The following is a 21981-nucleotide window of genomic DNA, read 5'->3' as shown; positions in this document are numbered from 1 at the left end:
AATGGGGACAAACACAAAGTCCCCATAATGTGAATCAGGGTAAGTCTCCAAGAAATGAATGTAAGTCAGTGTCCCCATTAAAGATGGAAACATGCCTCTCTCTTGCTGTGTGTGTGTGTGTGTGTGTGTTTTTTTTAAGGGTTAGGTTAGAATTGGGTTTATTTTAAGGTAAAGGTAAGAGGCTAGGGAATGCATAATGCCAATGAGTGTCCTCACAAAGATAGAGTGTGTGTGTGTGTCTTTTACTCATGCTGTGAGGACATAAAACTGTTCACATTCACAATGTGGGAACTCGCCTTCCTCATGGGGACAAAATACACGTCCCCATAATGTCAATTTAGGGTGAAGACTTGGGTTATGAACGTAATGTTCCTCAAAGTGTGTGTGTGTGTGTGTGTGTGTGTGGGCTATGTATTACTCATGTTGGGCGGGGACTGGACCCCCATGTGGGGTTTTTTTGCACAATCATATTGTGAGGACAAATTGCAAATCTCCGTCATGTAAACAATAAAATTTGAATGTTAAGGCTTTGATCAAGGTGAGGTCAGCAGTGGTTATGGTTTGGTCGGGTCTCCAGGAAATTAAGTCTGTGTAATGTCCCCAAAAATATTGAAAACATAACTTGTGTGTGCATGTATGTGCGCTCCCGTTGTGGGGACATCTGTTTACACAGTCACATTGTGGAGACTCGCCCTCCTGGTGGGGACAAAATGCAAGTCCCCATTATGTAAATCACTACATTTAAGGGGGAAAACTTTGGTTAAGGTTAAGGTTAAGGTTAAGGTTAAGGTAAGGGTGACGGAAGCAGTGGTTATGGCTATGCTTTGGGTAAGTCTCCAGGAAATTAATGTAAGTCTTTGTAATGTCCCCAAACATGATACAAACCTAAAGTAAGTGTGTGTGTGTGTGTGTGTGTGTGTGTGTGTGTGTGTGTGTGTGTGTGTGTGTGTGTGTGTGTGTGTGTATGTGGGTGGGTGTGTGTGTAAGAGGTGGAGTCTGTCAGAGGGCGGTGCTGCTGCTGCTCGGCGGTGAAGTGAAGAACAAACGCATCAGCAGCGTCATTAATTGTGTGTCCTGTGGAGAGGACTGAAGAGGACGTCGGAGGACCGAAGAGGACGTCGGAGGACATCAGAGGACAGATATCACTCATATTGGACAAAAAGCCGTGAAGCGTTTTTACCTTTTTGCCCACCTGGACGAGATTAATGACCTGCAGGAGACGCTCAGACGGTGAGTGAAGTCATGACACTTTACATGTTACCTGTATGTACTTTCGACAAATAACGTGTACTAAGTACACATTTTAAGGTTTTTGTGTACTTTTTGTGAGCGTTTAATAAAACTAGTTGACATATAAGTTATCACTGATCATAAAACTTAATTTCAGAGGCTCTTTTTTAGCTGTTCTAACCTTTAACTTCGGGGTAACTCGCAGATTAAACAGTCCAGCTGTAACGTCGTCATAGTGCGTCCAGGTGAGGAGGACGTTTGTTTTTTTTTTGTTATTTTTCCACCTGTAAAGGTCCCTGAAGTCCGCATGAAATGAGGAGCAGGCAGATCTGAGTCTGCCTCCGTGGAAAGTGCGAACAACAACGTGAGACAACAGGAAAGCTTTAATGAGCCGATTTACATTTCCAGGAAGCTTCAGGGTCGTTTAGGAGGCGAGCCCACCTGAGTCCCGGTTAGACAGCTTTGAGCTTAATGTGGAGAAAGTCTGCTTAAAAACCGAATTCGTGTGACCCTGAACGCAACTCTTCTGTCCAAACTGGCCCATTCGGCTGTGCGTGTCTCTGGATTTGGCCTCTGCTCTGAAGTGTGTTCGTGTCTTTGACGGCTGCGTGTTAGAAACCATCATCGGTAAAGAGTACAGTGAGGGTCCCGCTGTGAATCAAACATGCCATTACTCAGAAATCCAGACACACATTCTTATCTTCTGGAAGTTTTGTGGTTTGATTTTTTTTTTTTTTTTTTTTTTTCCATCTGAGTGTGGTTTCTGTCGGTGGGAGGCATTATTTCCTTATTCCCACATGTGAGTTCATTTGACTCCTGAGTGTTAACCACCAAACATTTCGAGAAAAGTCCCCTGTGTGGGAGACACGTCGTAATGCGTCGAATATGTTCTCATGTGAATCAAGAAGTCAGCAGCAGCAGCAGTAGCAGCAGTGTGGGCTGATGTACAAATCTGCCTTCCAAGTGTTAAAGTGCAGAAGATGCCTCGCTTTGGTCAGCTGTGTTTAAAATGACTCTTCAACAGGATTTCAGGCGCAGCTTGAACTGGACACACATGGATGTCAGGAGGAGGAGGCCTAATGATGATGCCCACTTCAATCCACTCAGCTTTAGCACCAAATAGGTGAGCAGGAACTCAAATGCGCTGTTTGATGTGGATCAATATTCAGATGAATGTTGATGAATGTGTCGCCTCACAGTCACGTCAGCCAGCTGAGAAGGTACCACAACAGCCACCGCAACACGCCGGAAGAGGACGATGAGACCATGAGCTTGGAGGAGCGAGAAGCCGGCATCGCCCACCAGCCAGACCCCACCCCTCACCCCGATGGCCACCGCCTCCTTCCTGAACACGCCACCTTCGCGGATGACTCCCTGTTGGGCGGACAGAGGCCGGACAGAGAGCAGGAGCGCGACCACGCTCTCCCTCCGCCTGGCTCGAGCTACTACTCCTACCAGCTTCCCCGCAGCTTGCCTGCCGGGTACAGCCAGCCCACGCCGTTCCCCAGCCAGGCCAACGGCGCCTGGCTCCATCCGAGCTTCGCCAGCAGCTGGTCGGGGTACCCCAGCAGCCTGCCGTCCTCTCTGTGCCAGAAAGACGTCTCCGGCTGCACTGGAGATAGCTGCCTCTCGGGCTGCAAGTCCCTGTCCCTGCCCAGCGGACACAGCACCAGCATGAGCAGCTTGGAGCAGCCGCAGTCGCTGTGCTCCAACCCGCCTTCGGCCAACCCATGCCACCACACGCTGCCCCCGTACTCGTGCTCGCCGATGGGAGCTGCCTGCTGCGCACAGTGCCCCGCGGACGCCTTCACCAGGGGGCCGGTGGTCAACAAGCCCCTCTGGCCTCAGTACCACCCGGCGTATGGCCCGTACTGTAAGTCTGTCCCCGTTAATCCACCCTGACTCAGGCACATGCCAGGAGTTCTAACGGATTCTTTCCTTTGTTCCAGGTCCAGTTGACTGCAGACTTCCCGGAGCTGGATTCACCCACATGTGAGTCTTTCAACATGGTGGAGCCACTCGCCTCCTGTTGCATGTTTCTGACTGTGATTTAAAAAACGCTCTCTACCTCCACACAGCGGCCACAAAGCCCCAGCCAAAGAGAAGAGCCCTCCCTACAGCACGCCGCTGTCTCTGGAGCAGAGTGAGTGTTGAGCAGCAGCGGATGATCGGCCGAGCTGCCGGACGCGCTCTCATTATGTGTTTGTGGCTCTTTAATGCAGGGAGGGTGTTCGTCACGTACGAAGCAGACAGCGACAAGCACGTGAACGAGATCATCAACTTTGTGGCTCTGCTGCGACAAAACGGCTTCGATACGCACGTATGTTCAGGTTCTTAATATGATGCTTAATGGAGACGAAGGGAAGTTGGTCCAGAAAAGATGGAGTTGAGAAAAAGCTGTCGAGCACCCGTCAACACACAAGATGACCTTTCAGCTTTTCATCCACTTTTTTTAAATATCAGGACCTCATTACACCTCATTGTAACTTCACACCAAACTGTGAATTCCACAAGAGTCCAAAACTGATGTGGTCACCGCTGCTGTGCAAAGCTAACATGAGGCTAACTAAATTATATGGCAAAATAAATGTCAGCAAGCCACATTTTAGTCTAAATAACGTGCACTCTGTGTATTATGTGTGTATATTTACTTGTTCGCCTGTGGACTGCAGCTGTAGATCCGTCGGTCGTCTGCTCAGGTGTCCACTTTCTGACTGACGTCTTCTTTTATTTCAGATTGATATTTTCGAGCAGCAGTTCAGGAGTATCAGCAAGATAGACTTCATGGAGCGATACCTCAGCGAGGTAAAGATCTTTCTAAGCTACTAAAAATGCATAAAAAGGAGAAGAAGAAGAAGACATCTGAAAACACTTTTCAGATAATAGTCTGCTCCGTCTTGAGCTTTTTCTCTCTCAGCCAGAGCAAACGTGTGAAACAAGGATGAAAATTATGTTCTTCCTCCCACCCAGAAAGAGTACCTGATCATCATCATCATCAGTCCCAAGTACTATGAGACGGTGACGGCGTCCCCGGTGGGCCTGGAGAACGACGAGAGGACCTTCAACACCGTCTACATCCATAAGCAGGTCCAGAGCCGCCCACCAGTCCACAGGAAGGCTGAGATACTCTGAGCTCTGCAGAGTTTTTCTCATGTGAATCTTTCTGTGTGCACCTTGCAGCTCCAGAATGAGTTCATCCAGAATGGAAGCAAGAATTTCCGGTTCATTCCCATCGTGTTCCCGGGGGCTAAAAAGGTAAGTTTTACTTTCCACGACAGGCAAGAGGGCGCCTCGCTTTGTGTGCTCGCAAACAAAGACCACACGCGTATAACGGCACATTAACAAAACGGTGTGTGTGTGTGTGTGTGTGTGTGTGTGCGCGCGTGTGTGTTTGCAATCACTACAGTGTCACGTTCCCAACTGGCTTCAGAACACACACATCTACGGATGGCCACGCGACCGCGACGACATCCTGCGGCGACTGATGAGGGTCGAGAAGTACAATCCGCCGCCTATAGGGGAGCTGCCCACCATTGTTTCCATCCCCATATGGAAACCTCTGACCTGAGGGCTGGACTGGACCCTTTGTGGAGAACTCCTGCCCATCGTCCAGGTGAATGGGCTTACCTGCGCAGGATGTTTGCCATCGATTTACATTTTAAGTTAGCGTCGCGTGAACTTTTCTCCAGGGACATATTACATGAGCAGACGAGCTTTTTGTTCTCTGCAGCTTGTTTGTGTGAGCACACGACATGTTTTAACCTCTCCTCCGTGTTCCACCTGCTGCGGCACCATGAGTAATGTTTACTGGTGCAACTCCCAGTTAATTACTTTTACAGCCTGACAAGTGCAGCGTTTACTTCTTTAACAGCAGCTTAAAGTTTGTGGTTCTTAGGATTTGGACACGTAACCTCGTAAAGGAGAGATGTATCATACTTGTTTTGGGACTCAGGTGTGCACATGTTGTATAATTAAATATATGATCAATAGTCTGATGAAACGGGGATTTATGAGAAGTAAACACTGACAGGTACTCGTCAGCACACGCTGCACCAGCCATGTTATCCTTCTTATCTAAAGCAAACAGCTGGCCAGCTGGATGGAGTTACTGCTGAGTAAAAATCGCTGAGTGTTTTTAATGGCTCCTGTTAGATGTTGTTAATAGGAGGAGGAGGCAGATTTCTTTCAGCATTATTCGAAATGTGTTTTCATCATGAGAAAGTTTTTATTGGTAAACAAGGAGCCGGCTTTGTGAACGCTTCAAGGGACGTGTTGTTGCGCTGCGAAACACGAGCCACCGGTTTCCCACGAGATGTGACGTTAACTGACAGATCGGCTAATTCAAGTTTACGATCTCTGCATGTTGATTTTCATTACGCACTGACACCAGCCTGGAACAATGTGTAGTCATGTGAATCGCACATTATTTGTATATTAAAAAAAAAAAAAGGGCTGAAACAAGCAAACACGAGGTCTTCACGCTGACATGAATTCTGTTCTGTGGTGGAATCGTTCTCCGTGGATTAAACTTCGGCGTCAAAGCTGCAGGACTGCACGGCGTGTTTGCAGCTCAGTCTGTTGCATCAGCTTGTCCCTGCACTGACATCTCCTCTTGGAAGCACAGCAGTGTTTGTGAGGCTGGTCCCGAGCACGACAGTTAACCTAGACAAGCAGAGACCTGGGACTGGTTTGCCTGCAGGGCCACGGGCGTTTTTCTCAAACCACGAGCTGCATTTTTCTGTTTGGGAATGAGGCGTGAGAATGTGGAGGTTTAGGTGTGCGTTTCTACTCAGCGCAGCTCTACCAGAGCCTCTCCCCGGCGTCTCGAGGCTCAGACAGGATGTCGTATCAGATGAGTCGCTGACACAGCTGCCTGCCTGGTGTGCGGTACGGCTTCTGAAGAATCGGCAACCAGACACTCAAGTGGGTCATCGCGGAGTGCTTGTGGTTGCGGAGAGATCGTGACACATTTAAAGAAAATGTCTCTGTGTGCAGAATGTGATGTTTTCCTCGTCCCTGCTCAGGTTTAATAAATCCCGTTCATTACCTGAAACATAAAAAGCCGAGCGTCACGATGTGGTTTAATGGTTTTATCTTCACAAGAGGTAACACTGCAGATGTTCATACAGACATCATAAAAAAAAATCTGAATACAGTGTTTCATATATCGAAAAGTACATGAAATAATATTAATTTTAATAACATAACAAAAGGACAATGACATCGGTCATAAAAGTGGATTACAAAGTGACATTTTATGTAAATAACTCTTAAGAATTAGGTAACAGGAAACAAAATCAGACAATAGTTCCATTTAACTGTATGTAAAAACATCGAAGTGCTATTTGTTCAAAGCTACAAAATACACTTAAAAAGCAGGAAGCGTTTCTTTTAATTTCCTTCAAGGAAAAGTACTATAAAATAAGTTACAGTACAGTGAATTTGTCCAAGCCGACTTTTGTTCCCGTCTTCCAGCCTTTTGTAAGCACAAACGACAGGAGGAACTCAAACAGGAGGAAAGAGACACAGTTTCCTTATGAGAGGCGTCTTCCCCGGAGAGGAAATGAGCATCAATAACTGCGTCTACTGTGTTCGTGTTTATTACGGCCGCACAAACACTTCTGAAAATGTGAAACCTTCTAATCTTCATCATCTGCGCGCCACGCTGCCCGCGTCCTCGGCAGAAAGAACTTTGTACTTCATGAGCTCAGAAAAATTCGACAAATACTTCATGTTTAGTCACATAACACAGAGGCAAGCTCTCATACGTCGTCAGCTGGCAAAGGAGGTATGTTGAACCTTGGTCTAGTGAAAAAAGCCATCTTCTCTCTGCAGACAAAGACAAAGAAAACTTTGTACATCAATCAGCACAAAATGAAGACGACTGCTTCCCGGCTGGAGCTCGACGGGTTCATGAGCGTACTGCTGAAAGCGTTGTTTTTCTTAATGTAAGCGGAGGATTTATAAGGTGTCAGACAGCTTCTGATCTTTGCCCCCGAGTCAACTGTTCTGTTATCTCTTGGTAAATATGTGAAAGAATATTCTGATCCTCTCATTTCCTGCCTATTAGATAACACAGAGGCTCCATGCTAGATAAAAGTGGAAATTAAGTTATATATATTGCACATTTTGTAATGAGGAAAGCAGTGCATTATGGGTTGTTTGTAGCCTTAAAGGTGCCCTGTGGAGGCTGTCACCTCTAGGTGGTGCTATGGAGCACCTGTTCACATTAGCGCTGTTAAAATCGGTCAAAAATGATGTTTTCGAGTATTCCTTCTAAAATTTTCCTTCGTTTGAGCTACGTTTAATTTTCAACCAATCCACCAATCGTCCTGAAAGACTTCAAGGCCGAGACAAACTGGAGGACTTCTGGTCACATATTAACTGATTATGGACCCTATGTCCACGTGTCCAAGTGACTAATGGAGACAACAGTTTTAGCCCTTCCAGGCATTGGCGTGTTGTTAATGTACGTCCACTAAAAGGTTTGTTTTTGCCTCTGACAGACTCAGATTGATTGTTAAAACAAGTGTCTGACGACATGAAAATGATCCCTGCAGAGACACATTTCTGTTAAAGAGTAAGATCCAATTAGTTTAACCAGAACCAGCTGTTATATCTCTCTGGCCAAAGCCACCAGACTCCATTCACAAAAACAGCGATTTTATCATCGTAAAACAAACTTCATTCAAATACGACTAAAACAAAATAAAACTCACCAAAACCTTCTTGGTTCGTCTTTCTGAGGTTCCAACAATCATCACTAACTCTGCTTTGGTTGAATAAAGTCTTAATTCAACGAGAAGCAGCGTGGGAAAACAGCACATGGAGGTGGAATATTTTATGTTTTTACATCTAACTCTGGAATTATTTTCACCGGACATCATGACAGAAGAGATTTAAATATGTCGGATTTCATATTTCCAGTTTTGTGATGAATTTTCATGATTGAATATATTAATTTTTTAAAAATTCCAATATAAAATTCAAATTTAGAGTATTCATAAGGAGCCCTGGTTCACGTGCACAAAGGGTAACACAACACACTTCACATCACTCCACTGATCAACAGGAGGTGAAGGCTCGAAACGCAGCGATGCACCAGCAGAGCGTGATTCACGCCCAGAACACGGACGGAGAAAAAGCAGCTCGCAAAGGTTTTCTGAGGACAGAAATGCACCTCAAGGAAACACTGAATATAAACAAACTGTGTTAACACGAGTCTGCAGGGCGCCTTTAATGCTGCTCGTCGAGAACTTCCTTCGACTGCAGCCCAGTTTCACCTCCGGGAGTTTCTGAATGCTTAGGTAATGTGTTTTGCTGCAACAGAGGGCATAAATTCCCGATGAGTCAATACGAGTCAAAGCATCTGTCAACGTCTTTCCTGCAGAAAAATCCAGAGGCTGCCGGGAAGAACCGGCGCCTCGCGAAGGAGAGCTCAGAACGACTGAACGATGTCGTGTTCTGGTCAAACCACACCTGTGATCCCATGGCTGTGCTGCTGCTGCTGCTATTATTATTAGACATAGTTCTATTAATATTACCCACATATACCCTGATACAATATCACATATTAACATTTACTATATACACACAGTCATATTTCCAGTATGAGATACATTTACCATAATATACTATTATTAGTAGATATATTTGTATTATTATTATTATATACATGTACCCTGATATATCACATAATATCTACATATACTATTGTATATCATTAGTCATATTTATATTATTATATAAAGTTCATTATTATCTACATAAACCCTGATATAATGTCACATAATATATAATACATAGATATATTATCATATTCTATTATTATTAGGCACATTTCTGTTATTATACAGGTATCATTATGTACATATACTGTTATTATTACTACATATGTATCATCAACATATACCCTCATATATCACAAATTAACATATATACATAGTAATATTTCTGCTATTACGTATATATACTTTGAGATACTGTTATTTCTATTATTATATTCGCTGTTATTATCATTCCTCTCCTCCTCCTCCTCCCTCCCTCTCGCCATCAGCGAATTCTTGCTCGTGAGGGAACTGTTGTTGAGCAAATTAAAGAGTTTGTCTCAACCTGCTTCATATGGAAAGCGCCATGAGACAACATTTGTTGTGATTGGCGCTCTGACTAAAACTGGATCACATCACTGAAGCTGTGTAACATCTTGTGAGTGAAGGTCCAAACCTGAATGTCTGCACAGGCAGGGGCTCCTTCTGGCTCTGCCCCCTCATCTGCAGAACCTCTTTGGAAGCCTTCCTCAGCCTCCTCTCTGCCGCCTCCTCCTGACGCTGCTCCTGCTTGCTTTGGCCGGCCTGTAGGACGACAGCACAGAGTCAGCCGCTGCCGGCCGAGGCCGAATCTCGTAACCTCGCGAGGCGGCGTCCGGCCTCACCTGTCTCTGGGCCTCTCTGAGCAGGCAGCGGAAGCGCTCGTCCCTCAGGGCCCAGTGCGGGAGCTCCGTGTCCTCCCTGGCTTGCGGTTCCTCCAGTCGCAGCTTCAGCTCCCTCAGGGCGCTCAGCTCCTCCATCAGCTGCCTTTGACGCGTCCTGCAGGCCTGGAGATCCAGCTCCAGGTCCAGAGAGGTACGCGTCGGCTGCTCGGCCAGGGAGGAGCGGTACGACTGCTGCTCGCACACACGCACACACACACAGACACACACCTCAGAAACCTGACCCTAAACGCTCCTGTATGTGCGAGCTTGAAACAAAACGTACCTGCTTGTATCGCAGCGTTCTCCTTTCCAACGTGTTCCTGACAAAAGGCGACTTCTTTGGTAGGGTTGAGCTGTCGCTGTCGCTGCGATACAACTGGAGGGAAAAATGGTTTTATGTGAAGACGATCAGACAGAATTATGAACACAAGTCAACGATGTTCAATGTACGCACCCTGCAGACGTACTGACTCCGGGCGCCAGGAGAGAAGGTCTGAGAGCGAACGATGGTGCTGCCTCGCATGAACGGCGAGGCGTGACCCCAGCGGCCCCCCCTCTCTTTGGGCCGCACTCTCGCTGGCTCTGGGAACAGGCCCTCCGTCATGGTGGCCTTCTCCACCTGCAACAGCAAACCAGCGGCGCTTTAATGCATCCGCGCCACAGACGCCGGTATCGGCTGCCCGGGACCGCGGCGGCGGACTTTACCTTCACCGCGGACAGTTTGCTGGCTGTCTGGTCGCAGCGCCCTCCAGTGGTGATGCAGATGCCCTCTGCGCACAGACCCTCCGAGCAGGCGGCCGTGAACGCCGTGCTGTTGCTGCAGCCGCTGTCCACCGACTCTGCCTGCCAGCTCCTGCCAAACACACCCTCGCCACGTTAACACGCAGGCGACAAAAAGACGGGAATTTTGTATTTGACAGAAGCAGAAAGAGTCTCCACCTCTCAGACACCGCCTCCCCCGGCTCCTCCTTCTTCTCCAGCCTCTGCAGCTCCAGCTCTGCCTCCCGCTCCTCCAGATGGGCGGCGGCGGCGGTGCGTGACAGCAGGGTGCAGACAGTATCCTGTAATGTCACAGAGCAAACTAGCAAACACCGTCCTCACAGTCCACATTCCTCCTCCCTCCTCCGGCAGCGCGGAGGCTTGTTTGGCTCGCGAGAAACATTCTTGTCAAATAGCTGCTTTGTTCAGCCGCTCACCGGCAGGCTGTGGAGTACAAGCTCCTTAACGAAAACATCGAGGGGAATTTCTCCTGCAGGCGAGGCAGCATTTACACTTTGATGTATTCAATGCACAAATTAGTCATTTTTTGAGGAAACGCCTCAGGATCGCTCATTTTTTGTGCCAAGTCGGCGCATTAGAGCCTCTTTCAGTTCCCGAGTCGTGACTCGGGTCCATGATATGTCCTATCTGTCTGCTGATCAGGCCCTCCACAAGCCTCTGCATTTTTCCCCTCTTATCTGAGCAGTCACAAGATGATTAAAGAGACAGGAAAGAAAAAAAATGTCTCGCACAAACTGATGTTTATTTTTCTGACTACTTGTTAGTTTTCGCCCGTTTTCTTGTAAACTGCTGGATACTTTCACCTCTTCAGACCTGGAAAAGTCCTTCAAAGCCTCTTAAAAGGAAGAAGCACTCTGTGTTTCAGCAACGAGGAAGTGCTGCTTTATCGTTTAACTTCCTTCCTGCAGCAGAAGTGTTAATGTGTTTCACTGTGCAGATTCTGATCTGCTGCTTGTGATCATGTTACGCCTATATTTCACCAAATATCTGACTAGTTTTATAACATAAACACAGCGTCAAGGACGGACAGAGCTGGAAGAAAACTGCTATTTACACAGCAGCACTAGTGAGATGATCAGCTGATCATCGGCTGTTACATAACCCCGATTCCAAAAGATTTGAGACGCTGTGTGAAACAAATAAAACAGAACTCAATCATTTGCAAACAGACTGTGTTCACAAAGTGTTCCTGAGTCCATGCAGTAAAATCCTTTATCCAGTCATGTGTAGACAAGGTGGTGAACCTCGCTCCATTAAATATGTTTTCACAGCATCCCAGCTTTTTGGAATCAGGGTTGTAACAGTCATGGTGACTGCTCAGTGTGATCCTATATATTATTGTGCTATTGTGTGATTGTTTCAAATCACATCACTATAAAATATATTTTACATAGTCGGGTAAAAATTTTACTTCATATTTATTGATCAGATTCCAAACCACAAAAGCAACAACAGCTGGTTTAGCGATTGTTTGTGGCAGCTGCAAATAATGTTAATAACTTATTACAGTTCTGAAGTCGACGGCATCATCATAGAGAGAAATTAGCCTCAGTGCTCTGTTTTTTTTTTTTTTTTTTTTTTTTTTAGCATAGAAACATCAAGCTGAAGTACAGCCGCAGCACACAGTGAGCTCGCTCAGCTAGTCCAACTGGTTGCAGGTAACTCTGCAGCACAGATCTGATCTCTGCGTTGATGTGGAGTCGCCAGCTTTGAGAAATTCACAGTCGGCTGTGTGAACCGATCAGGACAGAGACGTCTGACTGAGGGCGTTGACCCAAAGTTAAAGGACAAAAGCGCGAACAGACGGGCTGCATGAGGTGAAGAACTGTTCAGGCGTGAGGAGACCTCTTCATTTTAAAGGGTCACAGGGAAAAGAACCTGAGGCCACCTGTCCGGCAGTCACTCTGCACTGCTGCTGCTTACAGAATAAACGTGTGTGTGTGTGTGTGTGTGTGTGTGTGTGTGTGTGTGTGTGTGTACCATGGCTCTGGGCCTTTGCTCGTCGTCCTGGCTGTCGTGGTGTCTGCGGTGGCTGAGGCTCTTGTGTTCAGGCCTGGACATCTCCGTCCCGCTCAGCATCTGCACTCGCAGCCAGTGGTAGACCATGTCAGCACTTCCCTCACAGTCTGCCAGGCTCACCTGGGCTGTGCCCTGCAGGAAGACACGGAAAACCTCATTTAGATATCAGCAAATCAGCATTTTGTCTGAAGGCCTCGTATTAGTGAACTATCTTAAAAGAGCAGAATCGGCGCTGCAGTGTCATTGCTGCTGCTTCCTGCTCTGCTGCAGTCTCCATGGACCGGCTCGGCCTTTCAGACCCACCAGCAGTTCCTCCTGAGCCTGGGGTCCCAGCGAGCAGACGGACAGCTGCAGAGCGCACACCGCCAGGGCGTTTGCAGGGACAGGAATGCAGAAGCCTTCGTTGAAACTCATCTGGGACTGCGGCTCCAACGCCGTACAACAGTAAAACGCACAGGCCCTGCCGGCGTCCAGTGGAATCAAGTGCACCTTCACGTACCTGGACACGAACGCAACAATGATCATAACAACAGTAACACGTTCAGGCACACATCCCCTGACCACAGCTGCCACATCACACGCAGCCCAGTGACCCACCTGCAGCATCGCATACCTGCATAAGAAGTGTCTTTAGTGTCAGTGTCTTCAGTCTCGCTCACTAACAGACGCGGTAATAGGCAATAATTACTTGTGACGCTAAGAACATAATTACTTTGCTTGTGATCTGCGGAGCTACAGACAGCAGGCGACAAGCCAACAGCAACATTAGCTAATTGTTAATGCGTCCAAACAAGAGAAATTAGCGGCGCTTCAGACCACAGATCACACCTTCACACTGGTCGCCACCAGCAAAATAAACAGGAAATAAGAAACTGGAGGCAGAGGGCAGAGCCTCTGCAGACAGATACACCGACACACACTTCAGTGGGTCATAGGTGATTGGGTACTTGGCTTGTTTTTGTGAAAATCCTGACAAATATACCTTTAATGTTCCTGTTATGTAAACTTCCTTTGACTTATTTTGAAGTGTTTCTTCATCATGTGGTGTAAAAGTGTGACACAGAGATGTAGAAATGTCTCTGCTCTTCATGCTGCTGCTGAAAATTCACAGTGTTCAACTTTCTTGCAGAGTTAGAGAAGACTGAGACCACTCTCGTGTTAGCATAGCTTAGCATAAAGACTGGGAACAGGGGGAAACAGCTAGCCCGGCTCTGTCCGAAGAGAAGAAAATCCACCTCTTTACAAGGCTTCATCACAAAACTAGGAGCAAATAATAAATTAAGTTTTACAGTTTCAGCCTAATAAGATGAAACAAAGTGTGATTTGATCGTTGTGCTTTAAGCCCACCAAACTCTGTGCCGTCACTCTGAATCACACTAATTAGAGGAAAGTAAAGGCAGATTAATCAGGATGTGGCCTCATTTCTTTGTGGTAAGCACATTTGCCAAAACTATCACAAGTCGCCACAGAGGCTCCATCGAATAAAAAGTAGCTCAGCTGGGTGGAAAACCCCAAATCTGGCAGGTGTTCAGAGGCTGGTTCACCTTTGGACAGAGCCACATCTCCTCGCTTCTTATTTACCGTGCAGACGTGAGAGTCACATCAAACTTCTTATTTAACTCCACAAGAAGGCAAAAACACATATTTCTTTTTTTCTATTGCCTCAATCGTCAGATCTAAGCAAGAAGTACTCACACTTTGTAGCCGTCTCTCACAATGGACCTGTTCAAACTCTTGAGCTGCAGCAGATGTAGCCGAACAGACTGAGAGCCAGAGTCCCACCTGCAAAGACCAAAGTACAGCTGCAGTTACCACCGCGTGGCTGTTTGCCTCCACCAACCAGTCAAGGTGCAGTTTGCATCCATGTCTGTCTCGTATTATATATGCAATGAAGACTTTAAAGGAACTTAATTAAAGGTATTAAGTGTATTTCCAGGTAGAGACATGCTGCCTACAGTCACTGCACAGAGGACTGATGGAGAGCTTCATCAGCCGAAGATGAATATCAGCTCGACCAATCAGCTCATGGTGGACTACAATCCTTCAAATATGGCGGCAAAGAAGCTACAAAGGTGTAAAACATGGATGCTTCAGACACATGTTCAACCTGCAGCACAGAAGATCTAAACAATCAGCTCAGTTTCAAGGCGGACAAACAAGAATAAAGTCACCAACTCAGTGTCTGAGCAAATGTGAAAAATAGTCACAATCCGCCTTCTGTTCCTGAGTCACGCTGCTGAACAACGGCCAGAAAAGTTATGATGTCACAGTGAAGTTGACCTTTGACCTTTTGGATATAACATCACTTCATCATTTTATTCTGTGAGACATTTGTGAGAAATTGTCATAATTAGTGTGTGAATTCTTCATTTATGGTCAAACATGTCACAGTGACCTTTGACCTTTGACCACCAAAGTCTAATCGGTTCATCCTTGAAATTTGAAGAAATTTCAAGGAAATTTGAAGTGTTCATGAGTTATTGCGTCATGACAGCAGGACAGACGGACAATGAGGAAGCATAATGTCTCAGCTGTCGTCGGCGCGCAGGCTTAACAAACAGTCAGACACCGTCAGGGAACGTCGACACCACCCGCGCTCAGCGTACACCACCAGCTTACTCACAGCAGGCCCAGCTGGATCTGGGTGGGCTCGCTCACAGACGTCAGCTCTTTCATGTAGGACATCTCATCGGACTCCTCTGCCCTGTTGGAGGAAGGACAGAACGAGAAATAAACAGGCCGCTTTCCTCTTTCACTGGACACAAACTGGAGACAGTCCAGTGATGAGACATGGCACACTGGACTGTCACCACCTACTTTTAAGATGATTCAAATTCATTTCTAACACTTCTGAGACGCTGTTGTCGACACTGTGCGGTGCCACCAGAGTCAGAGCTGAACTGTCTGTGTGGCAGTTTCCTCCTCTGTCACCAGGAGGCGCCGTTGCTCCAGAGAGCGGGTGCTCATGCTGCGTTTTAGCACTGTGAGGGTGGACCTCCTCTCACCTTCTGCCCCAGGCCTCGAACACGCCGCTGTCTGTGGCCAGAGCGTCCTCCGACACGCCTGCAGAGACTCTCCTGGCCCTCCTGCCGCTTCTGTTGCCGCTGTTTCCCCTCAGAGTCACTCCTAAAGGAGAAAACACACCCGGTTAGCCGGCAGGTAGTCTTCATCCTGTTTGACGAGGGTCAGATCAAGGCGACTTGCCTGTGGAGGTGAAAGCCCCCTGAGCCCCGCTGTCCCGGTGAGTCTTGTTGTCCAGTTGATGCACGGCGGCGGGGACGGCGGCGTCTTCGCCGCTCAACATGGCGCTGTGTGACAGGGGTTGCGTCTGCGCCCGCAGCCCCTCCAACAGGCCGCGGCCCGCCTGCTCCATGTATTCCTCCGTCATCTGGGTGAGGGGGCAGTCCTGAGGGGCTGAGTGGTAGGGCGTGTCCATGGGAGAGCTGGGGGGCGACAGGGAGGAGAGCGAGGAGCGGGAGGAGAGGGAGGCCAGGGACTGCGGGGTGTCGTGGGAGCGTTTGGTTTTGCTCTGGGTCAGGGGGTCTGGAGTGAACATGGAGCAGTCTCTGGACACGGTCTCCGGTGGCAGCAGGAAGCGCAGGTGGGGGTCGAGCGGCTCCCCGGCCCCGTCGTGACGCTCGTACTGGGGGACGCCGTAGATGTCGCTGAAACTGATGGAGCTGAGGGAGCCTCGGCTGGACGCCAGGGAGCCCCGACTGGAGGCCAGAGAGCCGCGGCTGCTGCTGGACGACACCGTCAGAGAGCTGGCCGACAGGCTGGAGAAACAGAAGACAAGAGACACGTGAGAGAGGACGCAGAAGGACCGCTGAAAGCTTGACGGGGGAGCGTGTGCCGCACCTCTTCAGCTGGGAGTGAAGGTAGGTGGTGATGCGCGTGGCCTCCTCCAGCTGCCTCAGCAGAACGTTCCTCTTCTCCTGCTGCAGGATCCTGAAGTGCACAGCCATGCAAAACGAGTTCAGTTCAGAAACTCAACTGACTTCTACATTCAAGCTGCACACACATCAAAACCATAACGGAGCCGTGTTTGTGATGGAGGAGCTGAGGGAGCAGAGAGCGTCCCTGACTCCGGGCTCGTCGAGCTGCAGGGCCGGAACGACTGTCAGCAGCAAAAATGCTCACATACGAAACCATAACAATAAAAATGTCCCCACTTAAAAGAAGATTTATGGTTTATGGGCTAACGTCAGCTGGAGGCAATTTGTCACATCTTTAGTTTGGAAAGCACGGAGACTAAAGGGCCCAGGTTGATAATATGGATTTGATCTACAAAACACATTTCTGCTGCGGATAAAACGTCGACTGAAACGCTTTCACGAGTTGTTTTTATGTTTGTATTTACGACAGAAATAACCTTTGGCCTCATCATTTGGAACAGTGGCCGTCTATCTGTCAGGACACCAACCTGCAGTTTCCTCTGCGCCTTAAAATGGCTTCATCATATCTGATAAGATGCTGGCTGTGAGTGTTATTCACCTTAAATCTGGTTCCTTAAAGATGATTTGCTCCGTGCGGCTCCTTCATTAACGACTCATAAATTGAGAGGAGCAATTAATCTGAAGAGCATTTGACTGTATGAGTGATGGCTGAGCGCTGACTGTCCTCCTTCTCACCTCTGATTGGCTCCCTGGCTCTGGGAGCTGTGGGCCCTCTGCACCTCCTCCTCCAGCCTGGAGCGCTCCTCCTCCAGCTGCAGCAGCGTCTCTGGAGAGTGCTGCTGCTTGCTGACCAGGATGATCTCCTGCAGGAGGGCCTCCTTCTCGCGCAGGAGCTGCATGAAGTCCCGGTCGCGGTCCGCCTCGGCCCGCCCCGACCAGCTCTCACTGTCCAGCTGTGCTAGCTGGTGCTGTATGCTCTGCACCCTGAGAGAGAACAACGCAAAGACACGTTGCACCTGAGTCAACCACAACAGATTCGCCTAACGCTACGAAAATGGCGGACACGGGCAAAAAAAGACATATAGCAAGGTGAAAGGTGGAGCGAGAGTGAATCTGGGGCTGGCTTTCAGGATGGGGGTGAAGAGCGACGCAGTCTCTGTTGGACAGGTGGGTGCCTGCACAGTAAAGCTTTAAAGCTTCTGTAATTAAAGTTTTTAGATAAAGCTTTTGGTTTACGTTGCAACGCTGACATAAAAATGTGATTCTGTTCTTTCGACTGTGCATCTTTTAAAGAGCATTCTTAGATGGCTCCTGTACTTATTAATATTCATATGAGTGTTTACCGAGTTCATGCTACCTGCAGTGTTTAGTGCAGCCTCTGTGTGCTCTGCACATGTGTTTACAGCAGTATGGCAGAATCAGCTCCGCGTCAGACCGCATCCTGGAGCCAAGCAGACACTTCACGCTGCGATTATAATGACAGCATTCAGCGCAGCAATTTTCTACCTGAGCTATTACTGCTGCATCAGGCAGCCGTCTCGCAGGTGTGTACGAGCGAGCGCTTATTCAGACGGAGTTAACTGAGCTCTGATGAAATAACTGTGTTTACGTGTGCTGGATTTCAGACGGAGTGACTCAGTGACAGAGCATGCAAGTTTCCACAGGTCTCTCCTCTCTCTCCCGCTCCCTGATGTCATGGTTGGCATTGCCGCTGCCGGGTCACCACAGCAACATGAAACTTATAAAAGCGTGTGCGGATAATAACACGGTGACTCTGGCTGCAGCGAACGTCACACTGCTGCCCCTCACAGCTGGAGCAGACCGTCCAATCGCTGCGTAGCCTCACGCCAGACCTGCGCTGAATTCATCAGATCCCCTTTTCACAACTAACAGGCTTCTTTCACTGTTGATTTTGCCAACGTATAATTTAGATGGCGCTATAGGCTGAGCTGGGATATATTTAAGCGAGCAGTGTGTGTATATTAAACCACCTTGTGGAGGCGCAGGGTGTTCACCGCGGCGGGCAGGCGGTGGGCAGCGCGCTCTCTGGCTGCGCACACAAAGGCAGCACACAGTCAGCAGCAGCGAGGCCGTGAAGAATGTGACCACCCAGCTCATTCCGCCGGCCAGACCTCGCTCAGCAGCCACGGCCACCGGGCGCAAATACTATTCATAACACGCCCTCCCACTGGACAGGCCCCCGAGGAGCAAGAGGGGGCTGACGGGGCCCGTGAGTCAGTGCTGCATGCCGGTGTGTCATGGTACTACGGCTGATGGACAACAAACAGACGGACTTACTTTTTCTTAGCTTCCTCGTACTGCCAGTTGACTTTCACTTTGTCCACTAAATGTGAGGAATCTTGGGAACCATACTGAAAAAAAAAAAGAGACATAAAAGGATTTAAAGTGCCTTTAAATCACAGCATAACAAACAGCCACCAGTCATTTCAGATGTATGAGGGGAGTTTGTGGAGCTTCCTGCAGATTATCTAGTCATCACTTGACAGCTGATGGTTCTTTTAGGGCTGGGCTTCACCCCCCTGTTTGCGAGCTATGGGCTACAACTTGAGCGCCATATTTTTAGTCCTGATTTTTTTAGTTTCAGGAAAATTGGCAGCATTAAACATATGCCGAATTAGCTATTAGCAGTTCCTGTATGCAGTGTCCTAATGGATGGTCGGACCGCTGTCGTTGGATTAGTCTGATACTGAATTAAACTTAAAAACATGGTGATTAGACAAGTTCTGGAGTTATAAGAAGCGTCTTTTTCTTTGATTTCTGGATCGTTGATGGCTTAGTCACATCCGAGCTCCACGTCTGTGTTCAGATCCAGAAGTTGTGACTCAAAGAAAGACAACAAACTGCGTCTCCCTCCTCTCCCTCGCAGTCTGGAATCTGTTTTCAGCGGAGACGGGGAGGAGTCTCGGCGTCTCCTACCTCTCCCATGATGTCGGTCTGACAGCCAGTGTCACAGTACTGCTGCAGATTGCACGAGTCCCCCGCGGTTCCAGTGCTGTTCGCCACCTCGCTGGACGAGTCCACCATTGACAGGCTGCTTTGGAAGTTGACTGTCAGCTTGGCCAGGCTCTGCGGGATGGAACGGTGATGAACGACAGAAGAGAATATCAAAGGCAATCTGCATCTCGTTGTGTTGCAAATCACACTGTTTACGGCAATATTTGTCATTGTTTGGACGACGCTTTGCATTTTTTCACATGGATACACGCAGGCAAAAAAAAAAAAAAAAAGCGCTTGTATCTGAAAGAAAGGTTTCTGATGCATGGATGTGGTTTGGGCATGAAAAGCCTGCCACAGACCAGAAAACTGTACTTTGAAAAGTATTCTGAAGACCAGTCTCACAATATCAAACACATCTGATGGAAAAGTTGCACAAAAGTTCTAAAAAAAAAAAGGAGAAAAATGCTCAAATATATGAATAAGTACCTTTAGTTTGTCAGGTACGTAATTCAAAATACAGTAAGAGATCAGCCTTTCCATGCGATCACTTAAACTATCTATTCAAACATGCTGCGTCATGGTGTGCACCATGTGGGCATGAGATTTCAGCCCTCATCACTCACAGTTAAAACAACCAAAAAGTGCAAAATGACAGCATCAGTTTGCAAAGACTTCTCCTCCCAATCATTTGAACATCTGAAGCGTGTCATTTGCCTCCCGTGTGCGTTCATAAATAGACTGAGACTCTGCCAGGAAATGCCTCTGCAAATGTGGCCTGACAATCACACTGAATCATCGCCTATTATTCATTAGATCCTCCGTCACACTTTTTCGCTTTGCTGACAAAATCGGAGATGCGGTCGGTGATTCAGACGTCTGGAAATGTCTGTTATTAAGAGACAATGCTGAGAAGCAGCAGAACAGTGGAGGATAACAGACACTAGAGGTCAGCAAAGAATATTCCAGCAGCAGATATTTGAGGGCTGCAGACATCCGGATGTGGAGGAAACCTTGAGAAAGAGGAGACGCAGCTACCTGGATGAGGTCCTGCCTCTCCTTCTCGCCTGAGCTGATGGCCTTCTTGATGCTTCGCAGCTCGTTGAAGATGGCCTGAGCCTCGTCCAGCTTGTAGTTGGTCTGACTGCAGGACATCTTCCTGTCAATCCTGTGACACACACACACAAATACACACACGCATTGAGATGTCTGTTTGTAACCGACAGGCTCAACAAACAATCATCAATATTAAATAAAATCTGGGACTTATATTTGAATGAGGAGCGCAGAAAACTGGACTGAGACTCCTAAAGCTGTAATTTTGGCCACTTTTATGCAGTGGGTTCAGAATTCAGCTCTATGAGGGAGGGGCGGCGGTGTTCGCCAAAAAAGCAGAAATACAGGCAGAAACTGTCCTCAGACTTACAAGTTTAGAGGAAGAGAGAGTTTTTGAAATGATCTCAGAGACTTAATATGTAACTTCATCTGTAAAAGTGGGTTTTTTTGTATCTAAACTGCATTTATTTTTTGAAAAAATGTGTTAACTTAATTAACAGATTCCTATTTGAATGTTTTCAAACTACGCTGTGAATCATGTGGACCACGGTGTATTTCTCATAAGAATCCAGTGGACTCGAGACATCTCTCATTCACTTACTGCCACACTCTGTAAACTGGAGGACAGGTCAGCAGAAAATAAGTCACAAAGAAAATCATCAGCCGAACATCTGAAGTATTTGTGTGTGGGAGGTTAAGTGTTTTTTTAGGCTGCGGTCAGTAATGAAATACTGACGCTGTGTGTGACGGGCCAGGGTAAATGCTAATCTGTGCTCGTCTCCACATGCTCGGATACTGTTTCAGCCTTTAACGTGCTGCTTTCAAAGGCCCGTCGTTCGGAGGGGAAATCTGAGCCACAAGACTGGAGACCCTGATGATAAAAAGTGAAGATTCACCCAGAGACGGTTTGATTAACGTCTCTCTAAGCTCTGCTAGAACAAATCTGCTCTCCAGCTTTGGATGGTCTTGTACTCTTCGGTGTGGGTATGAGGAGGGGGTCTGGTCGGTGTGTTGGTTGCCTCCTCCATCACCGGGCCTGGCACGTGGCCCCCGCTCTCACCACAGCCCGCTTCCTTCGCTCTCCTTCAACAGCAGGTACTGTTCATCCACCCGACCCTGCCTCTTCCTCCCAAAACAAGCTCGGCTTTGTTCCCCCCACCCCATTGGCAGGGCCTGGGAGTTTATATGCTTAGCAAAGAAAAAAAAAAAAGGCACGACCCACCCCTCAGTGCCTGCCTGTACTGAACCCCCCACCCTGTGTACTGTGGAGCAAATATGCTCACATTTTTGTTACAAGCAACAGGTTTTAGGTTGATTAAGTCCTTGAACGCACCAGCTGAGACGATGGTCAAGTAAACATGTGAACATCTGAACATTTGAGAAATTTGACCTGATAAGGTGAAACACAGATGAGCAGAAAAGATTCCTGCACTGTCCGAAAGAGGTAAACTCTACAAGTGATGATAAAATGACCAGTGGGGGGGGGGGGGGCTGTTTGTGCGCTTCATTTGACGCGACATGGCGTGGAGGACAATTAGCTGTATTGCTGACAGCAGCTGAGATTGGAAAAACAAC

General features: G+C 47.7%; 2 protein-coding genes across 2 annotated transcripts in view; one reads left to right on the top strand and one right to left on the bottom strand.

The window, feature by feature from the left end:
• Nucleotides 1-1057: 1057 nt before the first annotated feature.
• On the top strand, nt 1058-6280 carry traf3ip2l (TRAF3 interacting protein 2-like). Its single transcript, XM_076727013.1, has 10 exons — nt 1058-1230; nt 2255-2353; nt 2430-3103; nt 3180-3222; nt 3309-3373; nt 3453-3550; nt 3967-4035; nt 4201-4317; nt 4411-4485; nt 4637-6280. The coding sequence occupies exons 2-10, from the start codon at nt 2289-2291 to the stop codon at nt 4796-4798; spliced, it is 1368 nt and encodes a 455-aa protein (XP_076583128.1). The 5' UTR covers nt 1058-1230; nt 2255-2288; the 3' UTR covers nt 4799-6280.
• A 12-nt stretch (nt 6281-6292) lies between these two features.
• Nucleotides 6293-21981, bottom strand: part of wwc3 (WWC family member 3) — a 32783-nt gene continuing 17094 nt past the window's right edge. The window contains exons 6-23 of the mRNA XM_076727012.1: nt 20389-20518; nt 19333-19482; nt 18694-18767; nt 17131-17379; nt 16358-16447; nt 15704-16275; nt 15505-15625; nt 15123-15203; nt 14195-14281; nt 12803-12998; nt 12461-12631; nt 10640-10761; nt 10406-10553; nt 10155-10319; nt 9984-10076; nt 9662-9892; nt 9454-9581; nt 6293-7059 (exon numbers count right to left, since the gene is read on the bottom strand). Coding sequence (XP_076583127.1) covers nt 6993-7059; nt 9454-9581; nt 9662-9892; nt 9984-10076; nt 10155-10319; nt 10406-10553; nt 10640-10761; nt 12461-12631; nt 12803-12998; nt 14195-14281; nt 15123-15203; nt 15505-15625; nt 15704-16275; nt 16358-16447; nt 17131-17379; nt 18694-18767; nt 19333-19482; nt 20389-20518 — 2875 coding nt within the window. The 3' untranslated portion in view covers nt 6293-6992. The remainder of the gene's footprint in view (nt 7060-9453; nt 9582-9661; nt 9893-9983; nt 10077-10154; nt 10320-10405; nt 10554-10639; nt 10762-12460; nt 12632-12802; nt 12999-14194; nt 14282-15122; nt 15204-15504; nt 15626-15703; nt 16276-16357; nt 16448-17130; nt 17380-18693; nt 18768-19332; nt 19483-20388; nt 20519-21981) is intronic.

Source organism: Chaetodon auriga, chromosome 3, assembly GCF_051107435.1.
Source record: "Chaetodon auriga isolate fChaAug3 chromosome 3, fChaAug3.hap1, whole genome shotgun sequence".
NCBI lineage: Eukaryota > Metazoa > Chordata > Actinopteri > Chaetodontiformes > Chaetodontidae > Chaetodon > Chaetodon auriga.
The sequence above is the reverse complement of the archived record's forward strand: the minus strand, read 5'-3'. Positions and strand labels throughout refer to the sequence as shown.